The following is a 21,542-nucleotide window of genomic DNA, read 5'->3' on the forward strand; positions in this document are numbered from 1 at the left end:
ATGTTGGCTTCCTGGCTTGCGAGTCAAGTCCCTCCCTACCTCCTGGAGGGAAGTGATCTTTGCCGGGACACACACTGGGGAGCTTGCAGAGAGCTTTGCTCTGGGTTCCCAAGGCCACCAGTGGGAGTTGCTGGGGGACTCCTGTGACGCTGTCCTCGTGAGGTTGTGCTGGGTCCTGCCTCTGGCCTCCTGACGACGGTGCTGCAGAGAATGGCTCAGCCGTCAGCCTGTGCAGAGGACCGGGGTCGCCAGTGCCCCTGCCCTGCAGCAGCAGTGCGGACTGCACGCCGGTCTCAGGGCCCAGATCTTCTGCTGGGGGGTAGGGGAGTCGCCACCAGGTGTCCGGTGATTCTGTGGATGTTCTGCCCATCTACATGCCCGTCCATCCGTCCACTTCCAGGGCCCTCACTCCTTGCACACTGCTCGTGGGGTGCACTGCTTTAGTTTGGACCCGCCTGCGTGGGTTGGCAAGTCGTGGGTCCCCGATAAGCACCTTTGAGTGCAGTTTGTGGGCAGTTTCTGCTGCTCTTAGGGTCGTCGGTAGCCAACAGGATCGTCGCATAAAAAAATAGAGAACATTCAATTTGCTGTAGTTTGGGGCCAGGCAGATACGTCTCTGCGGCCTGCTTCTCCTTGGCGAGAAAGTTCTGACGCACTGGCGGCGGGTTAGCAAATCAGCAGTGCCGTCTCCTCATCAGGTTTCAAAGGGTTGGAAGCCAAAGTGGAAAATGAAATGCCTGGAACATTCTGCGGCTCGTGCCCCCCTCTTCCTGTTGGACGGCTGCTGCCTGTTTTCCTGGAATGTCTTTGTCCCTCTGGCTGGCTTTTTGCCTCCGGGCAGCCCTCCCTGACCGCACCCCGGTGGGACCCTCCGCCCTGCCCCGTGGTGGCGAGATAGAGCCTCAGTCCCTCCACAGAGTGGCCCCATTCAAGCGCTGAACTCGGGGCGTTGTCATAGCGATGTGCAGACCATCCTTTCCCCGCACCGGCTATGCGGGAGGGTCTGATGTCTGGGATCATCTTTGCATTTGCAGTGTCTTGAACAGGTAGAGGAGATTGGCTCTGGGGTGACTTGGGGTGACTCAGACTTCTCCGGTTTAAAGTGTGGACAATTCTTTGTTCTACAAAAAACTTTATGAGGTAGCAGAAAATACTTAATACATAATTGCTTATGAATGAGTTTTTTGAGATAAATTTTATCTCATATAGTTGAGGTTCACAACATGATGTTAGGAATGCCTATAGACAGTAAAATGGTTGCTATGGTGAAGTATAGATTAATACAGCCATCATCTCACATAGTTACTTTGTTTTGGTGGCAGGCTCCAGCTCAGATCTACTTATTTGACAGCATTCCCTGATACCATGCGGATGTATTAACTTCAGTCCTCGTGTTGTACATTAGTTCTCCAAACCTGTTCATTCACAAGATTTCTTAATTGAGGAGAAAGTAAGCAAAAAATTAAAAAAATAAACAAATGAGAAAAAAAAAAAAAAAAAACCCTCACCAACATTGAAACCAGGCACCCATGGGAATGACCTGGTGCCTCTACTTGAACATGATGACTTTGGGCTGGGTCTGAACTTCCCCGAGCCTTGGATTTCTCATCTATAAAACTTCATACTATTCTTGTGCATGTTTATTGGGCTGATGTAGGTAAAGTGATTAACGTAGTGTCTGGTACTTAGAAGGCATTTGATTACTGATATCTGCACTTAATATGATAGTAGAAAAATGTATCACAATCTGCTTTTAGACCTTATATTTTTATGGGTTTTTTTACCTGTTTTTTTTTTTTTAGCTCATTTCAAGACATCTTTTTGCTGGTGTTAGATTGAAGAGCCTAGCTTATGAGTCATGCATGGCCCAGTTTATATTTGGAAGGAGGCTGGGCTTGTTTTTGATGGATGCAAGGTCAGGCCCTCGGATCCTCATCTCTCTTTATAGAGTGGACAAATTGATGTTCCCAGAACATAATCGTTTTGCAAATTGCACAGATAGATGCATTCTGATGGCATAGAATGTTCACTCGGGGGTAGCCTTCAGCCAGACATGACTCACTACTTGTTGCCATGTGCAAGCTCTTGGAAAATGGTGCTTAGAGACTTCCCCAGGAGGTATGTTTCACACCCGTTGTATGTTGCCACTTAGGAAGAATAATGTTCTATCATCATATACTGTTCTGCACAATATCGTGAAAGTTTTCAGCATTGCATTGGTTAAGGCCAGTTTCATGGAAGACAATTTTTCCACGGACGGGGGCTGGGGCTGCACCAGAGCTCTGCGGCCCAATCCTGACAGGTCACAGGCTGGTACCAGCCCACGGCCCAAGGGTCGGGGACCACCAGTTTACGGCATTTGAGTGTCCTCCAGAGACTCAATCTAGACAAACTTGATTATAGAAAGTAAAATAATGATTTTGTTGCTAAGGTTTTGGGTTTTTTTTTAATGCGTATAATTAATCGTAAGAAACATCACACAGATAGACGTCCGTCCATCCACCATCCGTCTACTTCCAGGGTCCTCACTCCTTGCACACTGCTTGTAGGGTGCACTGCTTTAGTTTGGACCCGCCTGCGTGGGTTCCCGATAAGCACCTTTGAGTGCAGTTTATGGGCATTTTCTCCTGCTCTTAGGCTCATCGGTAGCCAACAGGATCTTCGTGTGAAAAAAATAGATAGATGGGAGAGAACAACAGCCACCGTTTCCTTAGCTGGTGCATCAAGCACTGTGGCAGGTGCTTTTCTGTGCTTTATTCCTTTCCATCACAAAAGCCTAGCAAGAAGGACATCCCTACTTTCTCATCTAGGGAGCCGTGGTTCAAACTTTTCAAGCAACTGGTTCATGGCCTCTGACTAGAGGGGTGAGGGTTGCTTGAGTCCACCTGGCTCCAAAGCCGGGGTTTTTCTCCCTCACCAGCTTGCACCTGGCCATGAGCAGGACCTTCCACTCCCGGGCCAGCTGAAAACAGGCCACAGTTGCAGCACTGAGCCACGCCACTGAGCCACACACAGGGGCATTGCCTGGCAGCAGGTCAGCTGAAGCTACCCTGGCCAGCACCTGACTCCTCTCTCTTCCTCACCATCTTCCTCTCTATGGCTTCGCCCCTCCTCGTGCTGGATCTGGGGAAGGCCTTTGCCTTGATTTTAATGCATTTATCTCTGAAAACTGCTATTCTGTGCCTCAAACAGAACTCCAAGACTGGGCTCCTCCATGCTCACTGCCCTGGGGACTCGCTCCAGAACCCTGGAATTGGCAAAAGTTAGGCGTTTTGTGCGTGATCTAAGTTCAGGGCCACTGCCGTTGTCAGGGCCCTGGCAGGAACCCAGGCTGACACCCCGGCCCTCTGCCGAGAGCCACCAGCAGTGCAGTTATGTACGTGAAGTTACAGCTTTTGAAGAAAAGCTCTGGGAAATGACTCTTTCTGAGGATGGCCTTGATTTCTATTTTCTAAAAAAAAAAAAAAATTGCTATCTAGTGTTTAATAAATGAAATATTCTGGTTTGCTAGAATGGGGAGAATTACCCATTTAGATTAAATCAGTCTTTATATATCAAACACGCATTCTTTTTCATGTATTCTTCTAGACTCTTTTCCTTGCATAAAAGTCTTACTACTATATTGCACGGTAGATTAAACCACCCAAAATCGAAGATCAGGGCAATGAGGGTGGTAGTCAGACAGAGAGAAATAGACTTGTTCTAAACGTAGATGTTGTAGGAATTGCAGTTGGATTTCAGGTTAGGCCCACTCATTAATAATAACCATACATTCTTATAATAATACGTTATTTTTGATGAGGTAGCAGCTTCACAAAAGCTTATGGGCTTTTCTTGATGAATTCCCATTATAATATTTTAGTATTATTATCATAGTGTTGCTGTGATGAACTTTGGATGTAGGACTATGATTTAAAGTTGATTTGGAGTTGCTGTTGAGATGTTTACATTGTTTTCAGGGCCTCATTTTCCCATGTTCTTTGAGTTCTTGCATAAGCGCTTCAAAGTTTGACTCGAGTCTCTTTTGGTAATGAGCCTACGTGGGGAAAACCGTATCTTGTGTTCCCGTTGCTATTTTTAATGTGCTTTTCAGGGAAACACTAGATTTCCAAGACTAGCAGACTCTGTAAAGCAAGAGTACATCAGTACGGAGAAAGGACAGAGAACCTTGTACGTTAACTGTACTTTGCATCCTCCGCTCGATCTTTTTGACTCACTTCAGATCTCGAGCAGTACTCCCAAGTAGGCAAGGCTGGCAGTCAGTAGTTGCCTGGTAAGTCACTAACGAGGAGGAGTGCCAAGTGTACATGGCTTCTCAGCCGGCAGAGAGAGCATGGGCATTTCAGCCGAGCAAGCTTGGGTTCGAATCTAGGCTCCGCCCTTACTATCTGGGTGAGCTAGCAAGTTCCTTCTTTGGTACCTCAGTTTTCACATCTGAAAGATGGAACAGTCGAACCTTTCTTTTAGAAACGTCCCAAGGATTAAATGAGACAATGGAAGATAAAGAGTTTAGTACGGTGCCTGACATCTCGTATGCATGCGAGAAATATTACTTCCCAGCCTCCCTTGCTGCCTTTCTTCTTGCTGTTACGGTTGTTGGCTTTGGGTGTTGCTGAGGGTGTGTGCAGGGATCTAGCCTGCAGCCTTAACTTTGCCAACTGGCATACAGTCCCTGGCGCAGAATAGGTACCCCCTAAATATCTGTTGAATAAATAAAAGCTCTAAACCTCGAATTTGGGTGTTGCTATGGGCTGCACAGTGAAAATATCAAACTGTGATGGAGCAATGTGCTTGGCCATTTTTTTTAATGCATCCCTATTTCTTTGGCATTAAGGACATAAAGTTACGTACAGACCTGTCTCTCTTTTTCTTTCAGTGCCTGAAACAATACGTTGAGCTCTTGATCAAAGAAGGATTAGAGACTGCAATTAGCTGCCCTGACGCTGCCTGCCCTAAGCAGGGCCACCTGCAGGAGAACGAGGCACGTGCCATGAGCACTCGGGTCTGTCTGATGGATGCTAGTGCGCCCTGCTTAGCTTCTCAGGGTGATGTGGGTTCTGTTTAGGCTTATGTTGCATTATATTCTCTGTAATGCCTCCAGCTGACTCTTGTTTGCTTTTTTTTCCCCTTAGATCGAGTGCATGGTTGCGGCCGAAATTATGCAAAGATATAAAAAGCTACAGTTTGAAAGAGGTAGGTGACCTGGTCCTGTGATTCCTGTAACAGAAGGTGGATAACGTGAGGGGGGGTTCTTTTGGTGGATAAGATTGTCTGTCACTTGATAGGAGCGGAAAGGCTGCAGTAGGAGTGGAAACGTTGATATGAATTGAACTTCTGGAATTCAGCTGACACTCTGAATTCTCTGAACAGCTCACAGTTTGGAAGACCTTGGCTGGTGATCTGTTTGGTGGCAGGAAGAATTCATGAAATGCACTGGTGTAGAGGACCGAGGCCTCTGGGGGTGGGTTAAAGATGATGACTCTTGCAGCATCATTCTTCAGCCGGCTTAAGGGCTGGCAGTTTGAAGGCTAAGCTCTTAGACCGGCCCTGGATGTGAAGGGTAAAAAGGTGTGGGAGGAAGTCCGAGTAGCAATTGCAGTGAGTGCCGGTGTTCAGTCTGCACCGACTCCCCGAGTGGTGCAGGCCTAGATAGTAGGCGCTGAATGAATAATCAGGCCTCTCGTTCCAGGAAGGACCACAGCAATCCTGGGAGGCTGGTTTCTCATTATCTGTTAAACCGATACCCAGAGAGGCTGAGTTTCCCTGATTCTAACTCCCAGGGGTGGTTGGGGACCAAACATCCAGACCCTTAGCTGTGACCCCCTCCTGCTGAGCCTTGCACGGCCTTCCTTGAGGGAGCCAGGCCTGATGCAGACGCTCGGGGGTCCCCGGGGAGAACGGTGTGGTGAGGGTGGGCAGAGCAGTGTTACCATCATGGTGGGGACCCTACTGCAAAACATGTTGGCTGTCCAAGGGAGGTCTCTATCTTTGCTCTCTGAAGCACTCCAGGATCACACAGGGATGTTGTACAGAGCCTGTGAACTCTGTTAGGCTGTGTTTCCATATATGCTCTGGGCCGCAGGTGCATCTGCAGAAGAGCCCAGGGACAGGTGTGTGCAGGTGATGCTGCTCCTCTCTCAGGACATCACTGTGGGGACGCTGCGTGCCAGCTCCCAGGTTCTCAGCTTAGTCCGTGGTCGCTGACACCTGCTCTGCCCCTTCTTGGACTGGTGCTCAGGTCCCTGCCGGGATCAGGGGTTGGTTGGGGGTGGGATGGGGTTGCGGATTCACCCATTCACCCCTGGGCGGCAACCTTGGAGGGCGTGCTCACGTGAGAACCTGTCAGGATGGGGCCGGGAGGCAGACTAGACCAGAGGAAAGTATCCAGAGACTCCCGGGTTGGCACAGTGTGGGGGCGGTTTGTTTTTAATATTTTAAAGAAATATTAACCATAGCCAGGCATGGTGGCGGGTCCCTGTAGTCCCAGTTTCTCAGGAGGCTGAGGCAGGAGTATTGCTTGAGCCCAGGAGGTGGAGTCCAGCCTGGGCAACACAGTGGGACCCCATCTCTAAGAAAAATATAATAGAAGCCAACTTAAGAAAAAACATGAAATAGGATTTGTTTTTGATGGCATTGAAGTTTGTTTTCAAGAGCTCCTTTATTTAAATGGCATATATCATTTGCTTTGGGGCAGTTTATGGCTGTAATATAATGCTATTTGGTGCAAAAGACAGCATGTGGAGCTATAAAATTGATTGATTTGAGTTGCTGCGACTTTGAGGCTCTTTTGAAAATATTTTCCAGAGAGAATCTTGACAAAAACTGGCAGTTTTTTGGATTATAAGAATATGAACTCTGTATGACATTGAATTTAATTTAAAAATGCAGCTGGGTAAATTTTTTTTTTGACTAATAACTTTAACTGTTATTTCTTTTGTACTTTGGCTTAGTCAAAAAAGTTTTTTTCCCCCTTTTGCATAAACATGAAGCCTACTTAGGTTTAAAAAAATACCTCTTAAACGTATCAGTTTAAAACATTTTACATGTTAATTTTTTTTTTTTTTTTTTTTACAAAAAAGAATTCAGACTTAATACAACTAAGACCTGTCTAGATGAAATGCTGGAACGTCAGAGCTAAAATAGAGCTGTGGATTATAGCCAGCGCCTTGCATGAGCTTGGAGACAGGATCAAAAAGCACATCTTGACTTGCTCTGTGGCTCTAAAAAATCCAGCCAGTGGAGGATGCCCTGGAAGAGAACTCAGACAGTTCAGTGATTTTCTGAAAACATTTAGTTACCCAGGAGTCCAGTGGTTAGTTTAAGTTGCATACACTGTCTCCACTTCGTCTTAGACTGTCTCCTGCAATATAACAGCCTTGATTTTAGTGTGAACCTCTCCCCTTCTCCGGCTGGGGCTTTGGCAAGCAGGAAGCCAGGGAAGGGGGCTGAGGAGCTGTTTTCCTTTCAGGCCACCTACTCTGCCCGGTCCCTCGAGGGCCTGGGGCGGGGACGAGGTTTGGAGAGAGGCAGCATGGATCACTCTCCCGCATGCCCCGCTGCACTGTCCGTGCCCAATGCACGCGTTCACGTCCGTGCGGGTCTGACCCGAAGCCCCGCCATCCCAGAGACGGGCACGTGGGATCTGTCCTGTCTTCTGCCCCAGCAGAGTGCCCAGCAGCACGAAGACTGCAGTGGGGTCTGGTCTTGTGTTGTCTGGTTTTGCATTTTAAGAGAAAGTACAGCTCAGAGAGATGGAAGAATATGCTGGTTTTACCCACCAATAATCGGGCCTACCCAGAGCCAAGGACTCCCGAAACTGAGGCCGTCTCACAACGAGACAAAAGCCACCACCCCGGTCTCGGTACCAGGGCACCCGCCAGGCCCAGCAGTGCCGCAAGAGCGAGCGTGCAGGGTGTCGTTTGCCTGGTGTGTCGGAAAGTAGGCGTCTGTTTTTCAAAAAAGAAAACCACCTTTTTAAAAGAGTCTTGGATTTTTTTAGTAGAGGCCTATTAGGGACCTCCTTCATTAATGTATTATTAATTTAAATCTTCAGGAGATTGGTGTTGCGATTAGTTTCTCCCGGTGTGCCAGGAAGTGTATTCTTTGCTTTGTTTGAAAATATGTGTAGCACACACATACATACACACACATATACAATGTTGTAGATGTAGCGAACCATATAGGATATAACGTATAATGTATATTATTAGCCATATATGTGATAGAGAGATAGATATGGATTTTGAAAAGAAAAACTTCCTAGCGTTGCTCTCAGTGGATGTTCTCTTCAGTTGGGTTTCATCTTGCACGCAGCTGGGAGTTCAGCCGTAGAGAGGGTGACGTGGAATATTGGTAGAAGTCTGTGCCCGAGCCTCAGGGCCGTGTTCACAGGTGGGCTGACCTGCGTCTACCTGCAGGGCCTGGGTCACCCTGCAGGGCCTGCGTCACCCTGCAGGGCCTGTGTCACCCTACAGGGCCTGCGTCTACCTGCAGAACCTGTGTCGCCCTGCAGGTCCTGTGCCACCCTGCAGAACCTGCATCACCCTGCAGGGCCTGCATCACCCTGCAGGGCCTGCGTCACCCTGCAGAACCTGCGTCACCCTGCAGGGCCTGCGTCACCCTGCAGGGCCTGCGTCACCCTGCAGGGCCTGTGCCACCCTGCAGAACCTGCATCACCCTGCAGGGCCTGCGTCACCCTGCAGGGCCTGCGTCACCCTGCAGGGCCTGCGTCACCCTGCAGAACCTGCGTCACCCTGCAGGGCCTGCGTCAGGTGCTGTGCAGGTGTAGCACCTCTTACCTCGTCTGGGGCAAAGCCAGGCTCACCCTAGAGCATGCACAGGTAGCAGGCCCAGCCGTGTGGCTGCATTCACAGGGCGTGAGTCAGGCAGGGTGTGGGAGGGGACTCAGGCCACCTGAGTGGCACGGGCACCCCCTCCCCGCTTTGCTGTGTCCCCACAGCTCAGGCAACATGCAGGCATCTGTCCCCACACGTGTGCCCCACAGACCACAACTGTGTTTTCCCAAAAAGCCTCCTCGTCAGATCTGACAGCTGGGAGCTTAGAAAAGCAAAGGCTGAAACTGTCAATGAATAAGACAAGAACTACTTTATTCATTCAGTGTTAGGCATGCTGGAGATTTTATGTTAACATGACAGAGAAGATCAACTAAAGAGGGACACATGTCCTGCGCTGCAGAGTCCTTTCTCTTATCTTGTTTTTCTTAATCTTCTGCCAGAACTGATAATTTGGTAGCTTTGCACTGTTGATTAATGCACCTTTTAAGAAAAAGGCAGGGATTAGTTAGATGAGATCAGGAGTCGGCCAAGCACAGCCAGGGGGCCTCATCCAGCCCAGCCTGGGTCTGCTGCTGTGATTTTCGTTGTACTAGACGCTCATTTCAGATCACTGTGCCAGCTTTTGCACTACGGCGTCACAGCTGAGTGGTTGAGACTAAAACCCAGAAACTGCGTGGCCCTCGAAGACTTAGATAATTACTATCTGGCCCTTTACAGAAAAAGTTTGCCTACCCTTGGTTAGATGATTTTCAAGGTTATACCTGACACATGCCTTTTCCTAGAGGCCTGACTCGGCTATCCTTGTTTATTTGGCCGTGGTAAAACACGCACTGGCATACACGCATGTGGCCCAGGGACAGCCCCAGCGCGTCCTACAGCCCCAGTTCACAGGCACCCATTTGTGATGCCGGCGAGCTGAGCCTGCCGGCCGCACGGCCAGAAAGTTCGCAAGGGCATTTCGGAGCCTTCCAAGTTTCCCCGGGAAAGTTCATTTGTCCTGATGACTTCCCAGGAAGAGCCCTGCTGCAAAGCTCAGGGGCCGGTGGCCTGCTCCCTGCTCGAAGGCCTTTGGTAGCAGCCCAACTTTGTCAACTGCAGGGGCTTCCTGGCACAGCCTTAGCGATCTGTGTGGCTCCTCCCCACTGTCCCCTCGTTGGGGAGTCAGCCTCATGCAGGACGAAACCGAAAATGAAATCCATGACCAGGTTCACAGCAAAGGGCGGCTCAGTACCCGCTATTTGAATAAATGCACTTTCTGGACGAGGACATAAAGCAATAGGCATGTATGTCACGGCATCCTGTTTTTAAAAATAACCGTCCTAATCCCTTTAACCTGGGCTTCTTGGTATCTCGCGCTCCAATCAGAGGAAACCTGGCCCTCGAAGGGTTAGTTTCCTGTAGTAATTAGGTCCCGGCTCAGGTTTAACACACTGCCTGCCACACTAGGGAAGAACGATTTCCCTGGGGCCATGGTGTTTTATTAAAACAAAGCGATCCTTTCTGATTTGTTCTTTTCTGTTGTTTTCTGCGCGTGAGTTACATGCAACGAAAGCCATGTAAATTGTCGATATTAATGTGTAACAGTCAGAACATCAACAAGTAAGATTTTCATGAACCAACTGCAGGGTTTTGCTCCAGGTGGCCCCGGGCCCAAAGCTAGCGTAGGCTGAATGCCGCTTACATGGCAGCTAGCGTGTTAACCTGAGGAGAGGAGACAAGCTTCGGCCGATGAACCCTTTGCTTAGAAGAACAATTCCAGCGCCTTCCTTCCCTCCTTTCTGAGAGCTGCCTGTGTGCCGAGCACAGGGCCAGGTGTGCGGAGACCGGACGCAGGCAGGGGCCTCACTGCAGGCACCTGTCCCCTGGGGGAGGCAGAGGAGGACACATGGTTCGTGGTGGCCTGTCCCGGCTCAGAGAAACTACAGACAGGTGGCCAGGCCATGCTTTCTTGAAAATGGAGGCCCCTGAGCTGCGAGCCGGGCCTCAGGGGCGAGCAGGGGGAGCCGAGGGTGCTCTAGGGGCAGGAGCTGCACCCCTGAGGGACACCTGGGCTGTCTGGAGGTCTGCTGTGCCCCGTGTGTGGGGTGAGATGCCAGGAGGGGCTGGAGTGGAGTAGAGTGGGGGAACAGCCACTCACCCTACCCCGTGACCCACCTCTGGAACCCCCGAGACCCTCTGGCCCCCTAAGTTTGACTTGCCCATTTTGTCTCCCTGTGCCAGAGGTGCTCTTCGACCCCTGTCGGACCTGGTGCCCGGCGTCCACCTGCCAGGCCGTGTGTCAGCTCCAGGACGTGGGGCAGCAGACCCCCCAGCCAGTGCAGTGCAAAGCCTGCCACATGGAATTCTGCTCCACCTGCAAGGCCAGCTGGCACCCTGGCCAGGGCTGCCCAGAGACCATGCCTGTCACCTTCCTCCCCGGGGAGACCAGGTACCCTCCGCGCACAAGCGCACAAGCCGCCGCCAGAGGCCTGGGCTGCGGGCTGGGAGGGGCAGGGGTGCTTCCTTCCTGAGCGTGCCGCCGGGCGGCTGTCGCTGCAGCTGGGTCAGCCCCGACACACTCCCCCTCCTGAGTCTCTTTGAGGCCTGTGGTTGTTTGTTTGTTTGTTTGTTTGTTTGTGTGTTTGTTTGTTTGTTTTTGAAAACTGACTCTGCACCAGGCGCTGTGCAAGGTCCTGGAAGTAGAAAGTTGCGTGAGAACCGAACTCGACACTGCCTGCCTGGAACGACGAGTGCACCCACAGCCGATGACTGTTAAGGGTTTTCAGTCCTGCGATTCCTGAAGTTTTTCTAAAACTCCACCCGTGTTGAAGATGGTCCAGAGTGGGGGTGCAGGGACAGGCACACGAGTAGGGGGCGCAGTTTGTAATTACCAGAAGGATCCCCCAAAACAGGTTTGCTGCTGCCTGAGGCCAAGGTGGCCACGTCTCTCTGAAATGTCAAGGCCGTCGGGAGGGACATGGGAAAACACTCCTCCTGACTTTCCGCCTCCTGCCCCCGCGGCCAGATGGCCGGGCTGCCTGCCCAGGCGGACCCTGCGGCACTGGACTGTGTGCCTGACGGTTTAGTAGGTTGAACCATATGAGATCCGTAATATCCAGGTCTCTGTATCCTACAAAAAAATCTGCAGGTCACATGGCTCCAATAAGCAGTTGCCCTATTCCTGTGAAGGGCAAGTTCCTGATAGAGTAGCTGCCGGGGCGCCCACCCCCACCCAAGGGTGTTGTCACGAGCGGCCCCGTTTTCCTCTCTTCCCGTTGCAACTCCCCCGGTCCCATGCCCTGTTCCAGCCCCAGAGCCCCTCAGGGTCCCTGTCTCCTCCCTGTGCACAGTTGTCCCTGTGCCTGGAACCTCCTCTCTCCTCCTCCTTGCCTCCCTTGGGGACGGGCTCACATCCCGTTTGTCACACTTGGGTTCCAAGGGCAAGGTTGGTGCCTCCCCCCTCTGTCCCCACTGAGCTTGTGCATTGATTACAAGCCCAGCCAGGGGAAGTTCATCAACAGGGGGCCTGCACATGTCTGGGCTGTGTCTCCCCTCAGCAGGCACAGCCCCTGGCATGAATCCCCTCCTTGTACTTAGAGTCTTCCGCACCTCAAAACTTAGGATGCAGGGTGGTGAGTGTTTGGGGCCTGGTGACTTGGTTTTTCTTTATCCGTGACATTCTGGTCTCGTTTAAATCATGCCGCAAGGGCGATTTCAATCAAAGTTCACAAATCTCATTTCGTGGAAGTTTAAAAATAGGAATTTCTGGCTTCTCTGGGAAGTCTGAGTGCGCAGCCTCTCCGAGCCCGCCTCCCCACGCACTGACCCCGAGCTGGGGCTGAGCCGGGACCCCTCCGTGGACAGGGCATGGGGCGCAAACCCCACCGGCCTCCCCACCCCCTCTTGTCTCCCTGGAACTGTCAGCTGGCATTTGTAACTGAGAAGACACTAGCTATGTTTCATGTAGTAGAGGTTTTTTTTTAAAAAGGTTAAATCTTCCCCTTAGCCGTGTTTTTATCCACCCGACCAGCTTGGCTCATTAGCATTCCCTGCCTGCCCCTCACAGGCATCCGGGCATGTCGACTGCGATTAGGCTGTCGGAGACTCCTGTCTGCCTTAATAAATTTGAGTTTATAGTGTGAGTTGTCATTCATAATAATTTTAAATGTAATTCAGATACCAAGAGATGTTTGAAAGCCATCGTCTGTACCATGCACATTTTTATGCAGGATGCAGTGCACCAGAACTTGCATATTTTAACTGTTTCCATTTTGAAAAGTCTCCCCAGGAGACACTCTGTACACCACCGTTCGTGGCATTTCTTTCAAAATTAGCTTGTGAGTCACGTGAGAAAATTGGTTTCGTAACTCTAAGCTCACACCTACCTGGCTTTCAAAACAAAACAACGTTCTCCAACCTGATAACCAACTTGACCACCGGATTCTGTGCCTCATGACTTCTGGCTCCTTTGCAGAATCAGAATGGGTCTCAGAAGAAACCAGGTTAAGGTTTGCTCAGAGCTGACTCTGTGCTGGGTCCCTCTCGAGGTATCTGCACACAGGCTATCTCATTTGCTCATTGTTAGTAACCTCAGTTTATTCTAAATCACATTCTGGGTGGCCAGCTTGGTCTTTAGCTTGCTTTTAAATTGGAGATGAATTTGAGCCAGAGATGGTTTTGTCATCTTTGGGTAATGGTATTAATAACAACTGCTGTTCGTTGGGTGCATGATACTTGCCGTGCAGGCTCCTGTGTGTATGCACTTGACATGTGCAAACTCTTTAATCCTGACAACACCCCACAGTGATCAGTGCCGGCAGCCCCCTCGGTCTGTTCTGCATATGAGAGACTAAGGCAGATAACACACAAGTAGCACAGCCAGGATTTGTCTCTCTGCCACAGAACTCTGTGCTCCTAACTCCAGGGGTTACTGCTTCCCTCACTAGGGCTTATCCTGTTGCCTTCTGCTTGTGGACAACACAGAGTCACACTGACCCAGAGCATGCACCTCCACTGGAGGAAGGCTCGCTTCTATTGTCAGAAAGCTCATACTAAAGCGAAACTACATTTTATTTTTATATTTACTATGATGCTTATGGGAAGTCCTTCAGCCAGAATGCATGCAAAATGCCAGAATTTGCTCAACTTCAGTGAATATATACTCATAAATGTATTAAATTCCAAAAAATCTGCTCACCCCAAAAGGAAGTCATTTTACTCCTGGTGAAGTTGGGTTGACACAGCAAGTTCAGACAATATAGCAAACGCACCCACATACATAATCAGTGCTAACTTCTCTTAACAGTTTATCATTTTTTCTTTCAGATGCTTTCACAAATATTTTTAAGTAGTCTTTTTAAAATTAATCGCATCGGATGGACATCCTTTTGTAATCATACCTAAATATCTCTGTTATCTTTTCATTAGCTGCATTGAATTATTGCTACTTTTGTCAGGCACTTCACACAAGCTGGACTCTACACTGTACTTTTTTCCGTACAGAATCTTGTCTTGTGCTCACGCTGATGAGAAAACGGGAGCTCAGGGAGTTGTTCCCCAGCTGATTTGTGGAAGATCCTGCACTTGACCTTGGCTTAAAGCCCTTCATCCTAACCACTGCACACCTAACCAGACTTCTTAGGAAAACCATTTTATAAGACAAGCCAGGATCGTGATCTATCTAAGCCAATAAATGTGTGTTTATTTGTACGTGTTCATAACATTTTTTTTCTGATAATAGCAAAGTGCATAAAATTTATTATCAACTTTCAGAAAACAGACATATATATGAACAAGGACATACTGTTTGACCATTACACCATTACTCAGATACCTCCCTTAGGGATAAGCCTTTTGCCATATTTTCTTTAGTCTATACTTATCTAAATTTAGAAATGTGCCGAGGTTGCTCTCCTCCCCAGTGTTTCGGTTATTTATTTATTTTTTCCTGGAGTTTCCGTCTCTTTGGTTCTTTGCATTTAAGAACGAGGGGCCTCATTCTCCATAGTTGAGCCAATGCTTCAGGCGCAGCCGGTGCTGCTGGGCCTCTCTCGGGACCCCTGTGCCCAGCGCCCTCACTACGTTTCTCCCACAGCTCTGCTTTCAAAATGGACGAGGACGACGCGCCCATCAAGCGCTGCCCCAAGTGCAAGGTCTACATCGAGCGAGACGAAGGCTGTGCGCAGATGATGTGCAAGAACTGCAAGCATGCCTTCTGCTGGTACTGCCTGGAGTCTCTGGACGTGAGTACGGCCTTCAGCTTCAGGTGGCTGCCTTTAGCTTTTGAGGTTTAGATTCGGAATGGGAAAAATGGGCCAGTCATTTCCTAACAAGCTCAGGGGTTATTCCTGTGAAGCAGAGAAGTAATACCATTAAATTTTTTTTTTCTGTATTTATGGAAGTATTAACTCACTGAGTGCAATGATGTCAGAAGGCAGTAGCTCGTGTATTTTAGGGGCGTGAGCGCTCAGTGCAGGATCAGGATTCAACCTGGGTTTTAAATCTGTGTTAGGATGCTAGGTTTTGTCTGAGGGGGGACTGTCTTAGTCCGTTCAGGCTGCTGTTAACAGAATACCATAGACTGGGTAGCTTAAACAATGCACATTTATTTCTCGTGGTTCTGGGGGCTGGAAGTCCAAAATCAGGCTGCCAGCAGATTGGGTTCCTGGTGAGGGCTCCCTCCTGGTTTTCAGACGGCCGCCTTCTCGCTGCATCCTCTCTTGGCAGAGAGAACAGGCTGTGGTCTCTTTCTCTCTTCCTAGAAGGACACTAATCCATCATGGGGGTGCCACCCTCATGACCCCATCCAAACCCAGGTCATCCTCCCAAGGACCCCAGCTTCTAGCACCATCATCTTGGGGGTTAAGGCCTCAGCATATGAGTTTTGTGGGTGCACCGGCATTCATCCTGCAGCAGGGACCGTGAGTGGGGCAGCAAAGGTGGGTAGACTCAGGGGCTGGGGGCCGCTGGCATGGGGCACTCGTACATTCACTGACACACACTTACTTCATCTGTCGGGAAGGCAGACGTGCAGAAGGGAAGTCTGTGGCCTCCCATGGCAGCCTTCTCCCAAGCCTGCTCCGTGCGGCGGAGGCTGGTCTGCCGTGTCTCCCAGACACACGGTACCTCGCGTGCTCACGGCGGCCGGCTCCCTGCCGTCCGCGCCCGGCCTCCCCTGTCACCATCCCAAAGTCGCCCCACGGCCTTACAGCCTGGAGAGTCCGCCCCATGCGAATGGTGCTTCTTTGCAGCTTCTCGTTTCTCCCCACCCACGTTAGGGCCACTGGCATCTCGCCAAATGATGGCGTTACGGCATTAGTTTTAGAAGAGTTCTTTTGTACATACATTTTTAAAACTATAACTGGATGGGAGATCTAATTATCTATTAAAGCCATTGTGGTTAGCGGCAGTCCAAGGGAAACAAGCCATGTGTCACGAAGGGATGGATTTATGTCTGTTCCGTACATTGGGGGCGGACACAATCTAGTTTGCACAATAATCGTGTTAAGCCGTTCAGGTCTAATTCAAAGGAACGGGTTCAGAGCAAGTGCATGTTTAGGTTGTTGGAGTTCATCTGTCCCCGGACTGTTCTTTCTTATCGTGGCTGTCTGATATCGGTGTTTCTGGCTGAGCACCGCCCCGAGGGGCTGTGTCAGGGCTCTCCAACTTAGCACATGCTGGCCGAGAGGTCTCAGCTCTGCCAGGAAGGAGGAGATAGACGTGGTTCACAAAGTGGAATGAAGGACGGGTGTGAGGTCCTGAAGAAGAGAGTGAGTGTCTAGTTGAGATGGAATATTAAATAAAGTAACAGGTCTATAATATAAAGGCCACTTTAAAAAATTAGGTAGATTGCTTCTTTCCGGGTTGTTCCTTTGAAAAGCCTGTTGTTCCTTTATTTAACTGTAAATTACTAAATTTACAGTAGAACCTGATGTAGCTGGACAAGTCTGGGGGAAATATGACCGTCATTCTATCCTGAGGCTTTGTGTTCGCTTCCCAGGCAAATCTAGTGGAACAGTTTGATAAGATTGATCGGTTTTTAGCTCAAGTCCGAACTGCAAGGCTGTTCACTGCCCTCAAGCCGTGGGGAGGGGATAGTTAGGAAGACATCTGAAGCCTTACCAAGGAAGGGCCTTCAGAGTCTTATTTCTTATTTTATTTTGCATTTTATTGTATTCCAGTTTTTTGAAAACTGGTTATTGATTATGATGTAGCATCTACTATCTGCCTGCAATTTTCCACTCTTTGTAACTTGCATAAAGGAGGAAGTGGAACTCCGCTTTTACTGCGGAGGATTGTGTAGGGCAGTGTTAGATATGGACGGGCACGGAGGCCGGTCCCCAGCCCGCCTGGCTGCAGTTCTAGGGAGCGGGAGGGCAGCCGTCTTTGTCCTCTGCTCTAGTCCCCGAAGGAAGACTCTCTCTGCCCCTCTGCCCCTGCCCGGTGGCCGGGTTCCTGCCTCCTACCTAGTGGCAGAGGAGCCAGGCTGCATTTCTGCTCCTCAGAGTCCTGGTCCTGGTGGCCACAGCTTCCTGTTTTCCTTTGTAGATGATGAGCTGCTGGAAAATGGCCCCACTGCCATAGAAAGGAGGTTCTGAAGGGAAGGGAGCCTACTACTGGGGCAGTTTGTCAAGGACATTAACAGTGATTTAAAACAAGAGCATGGCTTGAAGCCAGCTAGGAGCGCTTGCTTGGGGGAGGAGAGAGGAGGGCATTTCACTGAGTTCCCCCCAGGCATGCCTTCTTGCACGTGGGCCTGAGGAGCCAGGCATCATTTCAGACCTTCCTCCTCCTCGTCCCTTCCTTAGACTCCCCTCCTCTGCCCCTGGCCAGCCCCAGCTCCCCGAGAACCCTCGCTGGGTCTCAGCTGTGCATGCGGCCCCAGGTTCACTGCTTGCTGCAGAAAGGGACGTGGGCAGTTTCTCTCTCTTCTCTGTTTATGTTTATTGGGGGAGTGCATGGCAAACAGTGGGGTAATTCTGGTCTGCGTACCGGGTTTGTGTGATGTAGGCAGTATTTCCGTGACCTGAAATTTACTGTTTCCTTTTCTCTAGAGGAAAGTAGAGAGGTTAACCCCCTTTCCCCAAAGCCTCACACTGGTGAGGCCGGGAACAGGCTCCAGTCTCCCTTTGCAAACTCTAGAACCCTCATCTCTAGAGTTGGACGGGAAACGTTGAACCTGAAAGGGCTGGAACTGTTTCTATCTTGGAACCTCAGGCTGAGTGTAGCTCTCCGGAGCATGCTCTGCTGTTCTGTTCCCAGCAAAGACTTTCATGAAATTTCTCTGGACAACCATAGGGAAACACTCCCAACAGAAAGATGGTTCCTGGCACCTCCTGGGATCGTTCCGACCAAGGGCTTCATCAAGAACTTAAAATCACAATCAAATCATTCTATATCGTAAAACTGTGTGAGAGTGCATTTGTCAAGGGATAGGAAAGGGGCATTTTAAATAAATGTTTGTCTTGTTCTCAAAACCTGCCCCGAGTGTCAACGGCTCCACCCTAGGTGGATGCCGGGGCCGTTGAGATGGGGGTGGGGGGCGAAGTCCTTGGCCTCCTCGAGGAGCGTGTCATCTCCTTGGCGAGAAACCCCGTAAGGCAAGATAGGGACACACTGCTGTGAAGAGGCTGCAGGGGTGGGTGCAAAGTCCCTGCCGCCCCGAGGGGGTGGCAGCAAGTCTCTGGGGCTGGGGGCTGGGGGGGGAGCAGCTGAGGACGTGAACGCTGAGCGAGTTCGTTCACCAGGCAAAGAGCCCAACGTGTGCTGCCCAGGTGGCTACTAAAGAACTGGGTGTGATGCAGAAGGACTCGAAGCCATACGTGGCCTGAGCCCGACCAGAGACGCTGGAAAGATAAGTCCTGGCCCTGAGGAAGGCCCGTGTGCCCAGCCGAGCGCACCTGGGCTTCCCAAGTTCTGGTCGCAGGACAGGTTGGGGCAGAACCAGTGGGGGAGTTTGGGGACCGGGCTCCAAGCTAGTCCTGCGGGTCAGTATCTGTGGGTGAAGCCCAGGAATCTTCGTTGTCCATAAGCCGCCCAGGTGGCCCTGACGTCCAGCCAGGTGTGTCCACGTCTGCTAGCGGAGATGAGTAAAGACGTCCCAACCGGGTAGTGCCACTCGGTTTGGCTATGTTTCAGAAAACCATTAATAATTAAAAAGCTTGTTTTTATAAGACATTGTAGTAGGCGGTCTATAAGACATTGTAGTAGGCGGTCTATAAGACTTTGTAGTAGGCGGTCTATAAGACTTTGTAGTAGGCGGTCTATAAGACATTGTAGTAGGCAGTCTGGGAAAGCGAGGCACGCGCATGGACAATGAGCTCGTCTGCGTGTGTGGAAGGAGAGGACAGCGAGGGCTCGGGGAGGAGAGAGCTGTCAGTGGACGGAAGTGGTCAGGAATTGCTTCACGGAAGACGGAGGTGGCCGGGAGTGGGTCTGCGCCCACTGCTCCCCCTTCCTTTCAGGCTGAGGCCTACAGGCACGGAGGTGGCCCGGCAGCGGCTGCTGGGACTGCCAGCCCCAGCCCAGGCCTTTGCCACCGCTGCAAAAGCCGAGATTTAATGGTGCACCACTGTGCGTCCAGGCATGGGAGGTGGGACCCCTAAACCCAGCACGCTCCGGCCGGGGGCGCTCGGGCGCGAGAGGCAGGCTGGCGGCTGCAGCCACCCAGACTGCGCCAGCCCAGTTGACTTGAAGGGCCAGAAGACAGCGACTCTGGCCCGGCTCTCTTTGGTTTTTGGAAGAGTGACCTCCTGTTCTCTGGGACACAAGAGTCCTGCGTACTGTTTTCCCAAAAGGAGGCAATCTGTTTGCAGCCTCAGTGACGTGGAGCAAGAGCCATCGCCCTCCTTGGTCCCATTGACCTGCCTGCCCCCTTTATTGCCGCAGGGTAGGAAGCGGCCCCTGTTCGTGGAGGAGCCAGGAGGGGGGCCTCACCCCAGGGGGTGTTCACTGAGCTTCCGGTTCCAGGCGCTGGGCTGGGGAGCACAGTGCAAGGGACAGAGTCCGTGAGGGTCCCGGCTCCGGGAACCCCATGCGGACTGTCCTGTGAGGGGGGTGGGAGGTCCAGGTGGGGCGCGTGCGTGAAATGTCCCCAGGTGCCCAGAGAGGAGGGGTGGCTCACTCTGCAGTCGGAGGAATGGTAGGTAGACGATGGTCCCCCCGTTGCTCTTGAGTGACGAGGAGAGTCACAGTGGTCTGCGTGGAGAGGAAGTGCTCTCCAGGTGAGAGCCTGGCGCTGCTGGAGGAGGTCAGGTCAGGTCAGAGGTAAAGGGAAGCACCTCATCCCAGGAGAGAGCCAGTCCTGCTGGTGGGACGTGCGATCCCAGGACCCCAGTGGAGCCCACACAGCCAGCCCCGGAGGAGCCCCTGGCAGCAGCCATCTGGCCCTCTTGCTTGCATCAGCCTAGATCTGTCCTGTCCACACTCAAGACACTGTGCCTCGGAGGCCCTTCCTCGGGCTGGGCTGAAATCCGGTCCAGGGCTCCCTCTAGCGCCCGAGGCTGCGCTGTGGGGGTGGGGAGGCCCCAGGGGAGGAGCTGGGCCCGCCTGGTGGCAGCAGCTGGGCGTGTGTGCACAGTTGCACGCTGTCCCTCTGCTGTCACCTCCCACGTGTCTCCACGTGCTGTGAGCACAGAGGAAGAAACACGGCAAAGGCCGGCATAGTCACTGAACCGAGTAGGAACCCCTCATTCACCTGCCCTTTCTCTGCACCTTGCAGGATGATTTCCTCCTGATACACTATGACAAGGGACCCTGCCGGAACAAGCTGGGCCACTCCCGGGCGTCCGTGATCTGGCATCGGACACAGGTAGGAGGGGACTCACCTGGAACTTTGGTCTCTGGGAGGGCAGGGGAGGGGTAGAGAGAAGAGAGGGAGACAGGGAGCAGGAGAGAGATTTCCAGAAGATGTGCCCACTGGTCGGAGAGCTGCTGTCTATCCAGAAAGGCAAACAGCTGGTAGAGGTGGTTCCCGCTGGCTTTTCCTGATCTGAGCTTGTGCCGACGGCAGCCCTGCCCGGAGTCAGAGTAAATATGCGTTGTATTCAGCACATGACAACTCTGCGACCTCAGACGTTAAATTACGCACCCATCGCTCGTGACCTTGGTGGGCATCCCCCGACTGTGCTGAGCTGCTCCTGGCTCAGCCCTAACGAGGAGCGTTCTCTCGCGGCCCTGGGTGAGCCAGGTGGTCACAGGGCAGCGGAAGAGGGAAGGGAAGCCTCCCGCCCCAACCCGTGCAGTGACGTCTGTGCAGCCTTCGCCTCATGTGAGTTCCTGTGTGTCTGTACTTTCAACACAGATTTGCCACCTATTGTGTGCCGGGTGCTGTTCTAGGGGCTGGAGACTCAGGGGTGCATGAGGTGGGCACGCCCTTCTCTCGTGGAGCCGTGCTCTCTGCAGGGACAGCAGAGTGCAAATCCGCTGCAGAGGGCTGTGGAGGGGCGGGGTCTGCGAGCTTGAGAGGCTGGGAAGGCTCCTCGGAGGAGGTGCCGGTGGCCGACCACCCAGTGACGTGGCGCTGGCCGTGCGACTCAGTGGGGCCCAGCAGAGGGACGGGCACAGGGCGGGGCTGAACCCTGGACAAAGGTCCTGGGGACAGAGTAGAACCAGGAGTGCGGGGGTGGCCAGAGACGATGTCAGGGACAGATCCCGTGGGGCTTTGCAGGCCACGGAAGGACGTTTGGATCTCGCTGGGGTGACGTGGGAAGCCGCTGAGGGGACTGGCAGGAAGAGGGTCTCTCCTGCCAAGGCTCCCTGGTTGCTCGC

General features: G+C 51.6%; 1 protein-coding gene across 4 annotated transcripts in view; it reads left to right on the top strand.

Annotated features, from left to right (window-relative positions):
* RNF144A (ring finger protein 144A) overlaps positions 1-21,542 on the top strand; it is a 110,090-nt gene that overhangs the window by 77,371 nt on the left and 11,177 nt on the right. For all 4 annotated transcript variants that reach the window (XM_076000527.1, XM_076000529.1, XM_076000528.1 and 1 more), the window contains 5 exons: positions 4,877-4,981; positions 5,133-5,193; positions 11,016-11,223; positions 14,869-15,016; positions 20,494-20,583. In XM_076000527.1, the coding sequence (XP_075856642.1) occupies positions 4,877-4,981; positions 5,133-5,193; positions 11,016-11,223; positions 14,869-15,016; positions 20,494-20,583 (612 nt within the window). The remainder of the gene's footprint in view (positions 1-4,876; positions 4,982-5,132; positions 5,194-11,015; positions 11,224-14,868; positions 15,017-20,493; positions 20,584-21,542) is intronic.

This window comes from Microcebus murinus, chromosome 3, assembly GCF_040939455.1.
Source record: "Microcebus murinus isolate Inina chromosome 3, M.murinus_Inina_mat1.0, whole genome shotgun sequence".
NCBI classification, from domain to species: Eukaryota; Metazoa; Chordata; class Mammalia; order Primates; family Cheirogaleidae; genus Microcebus; species Microcebus murinus.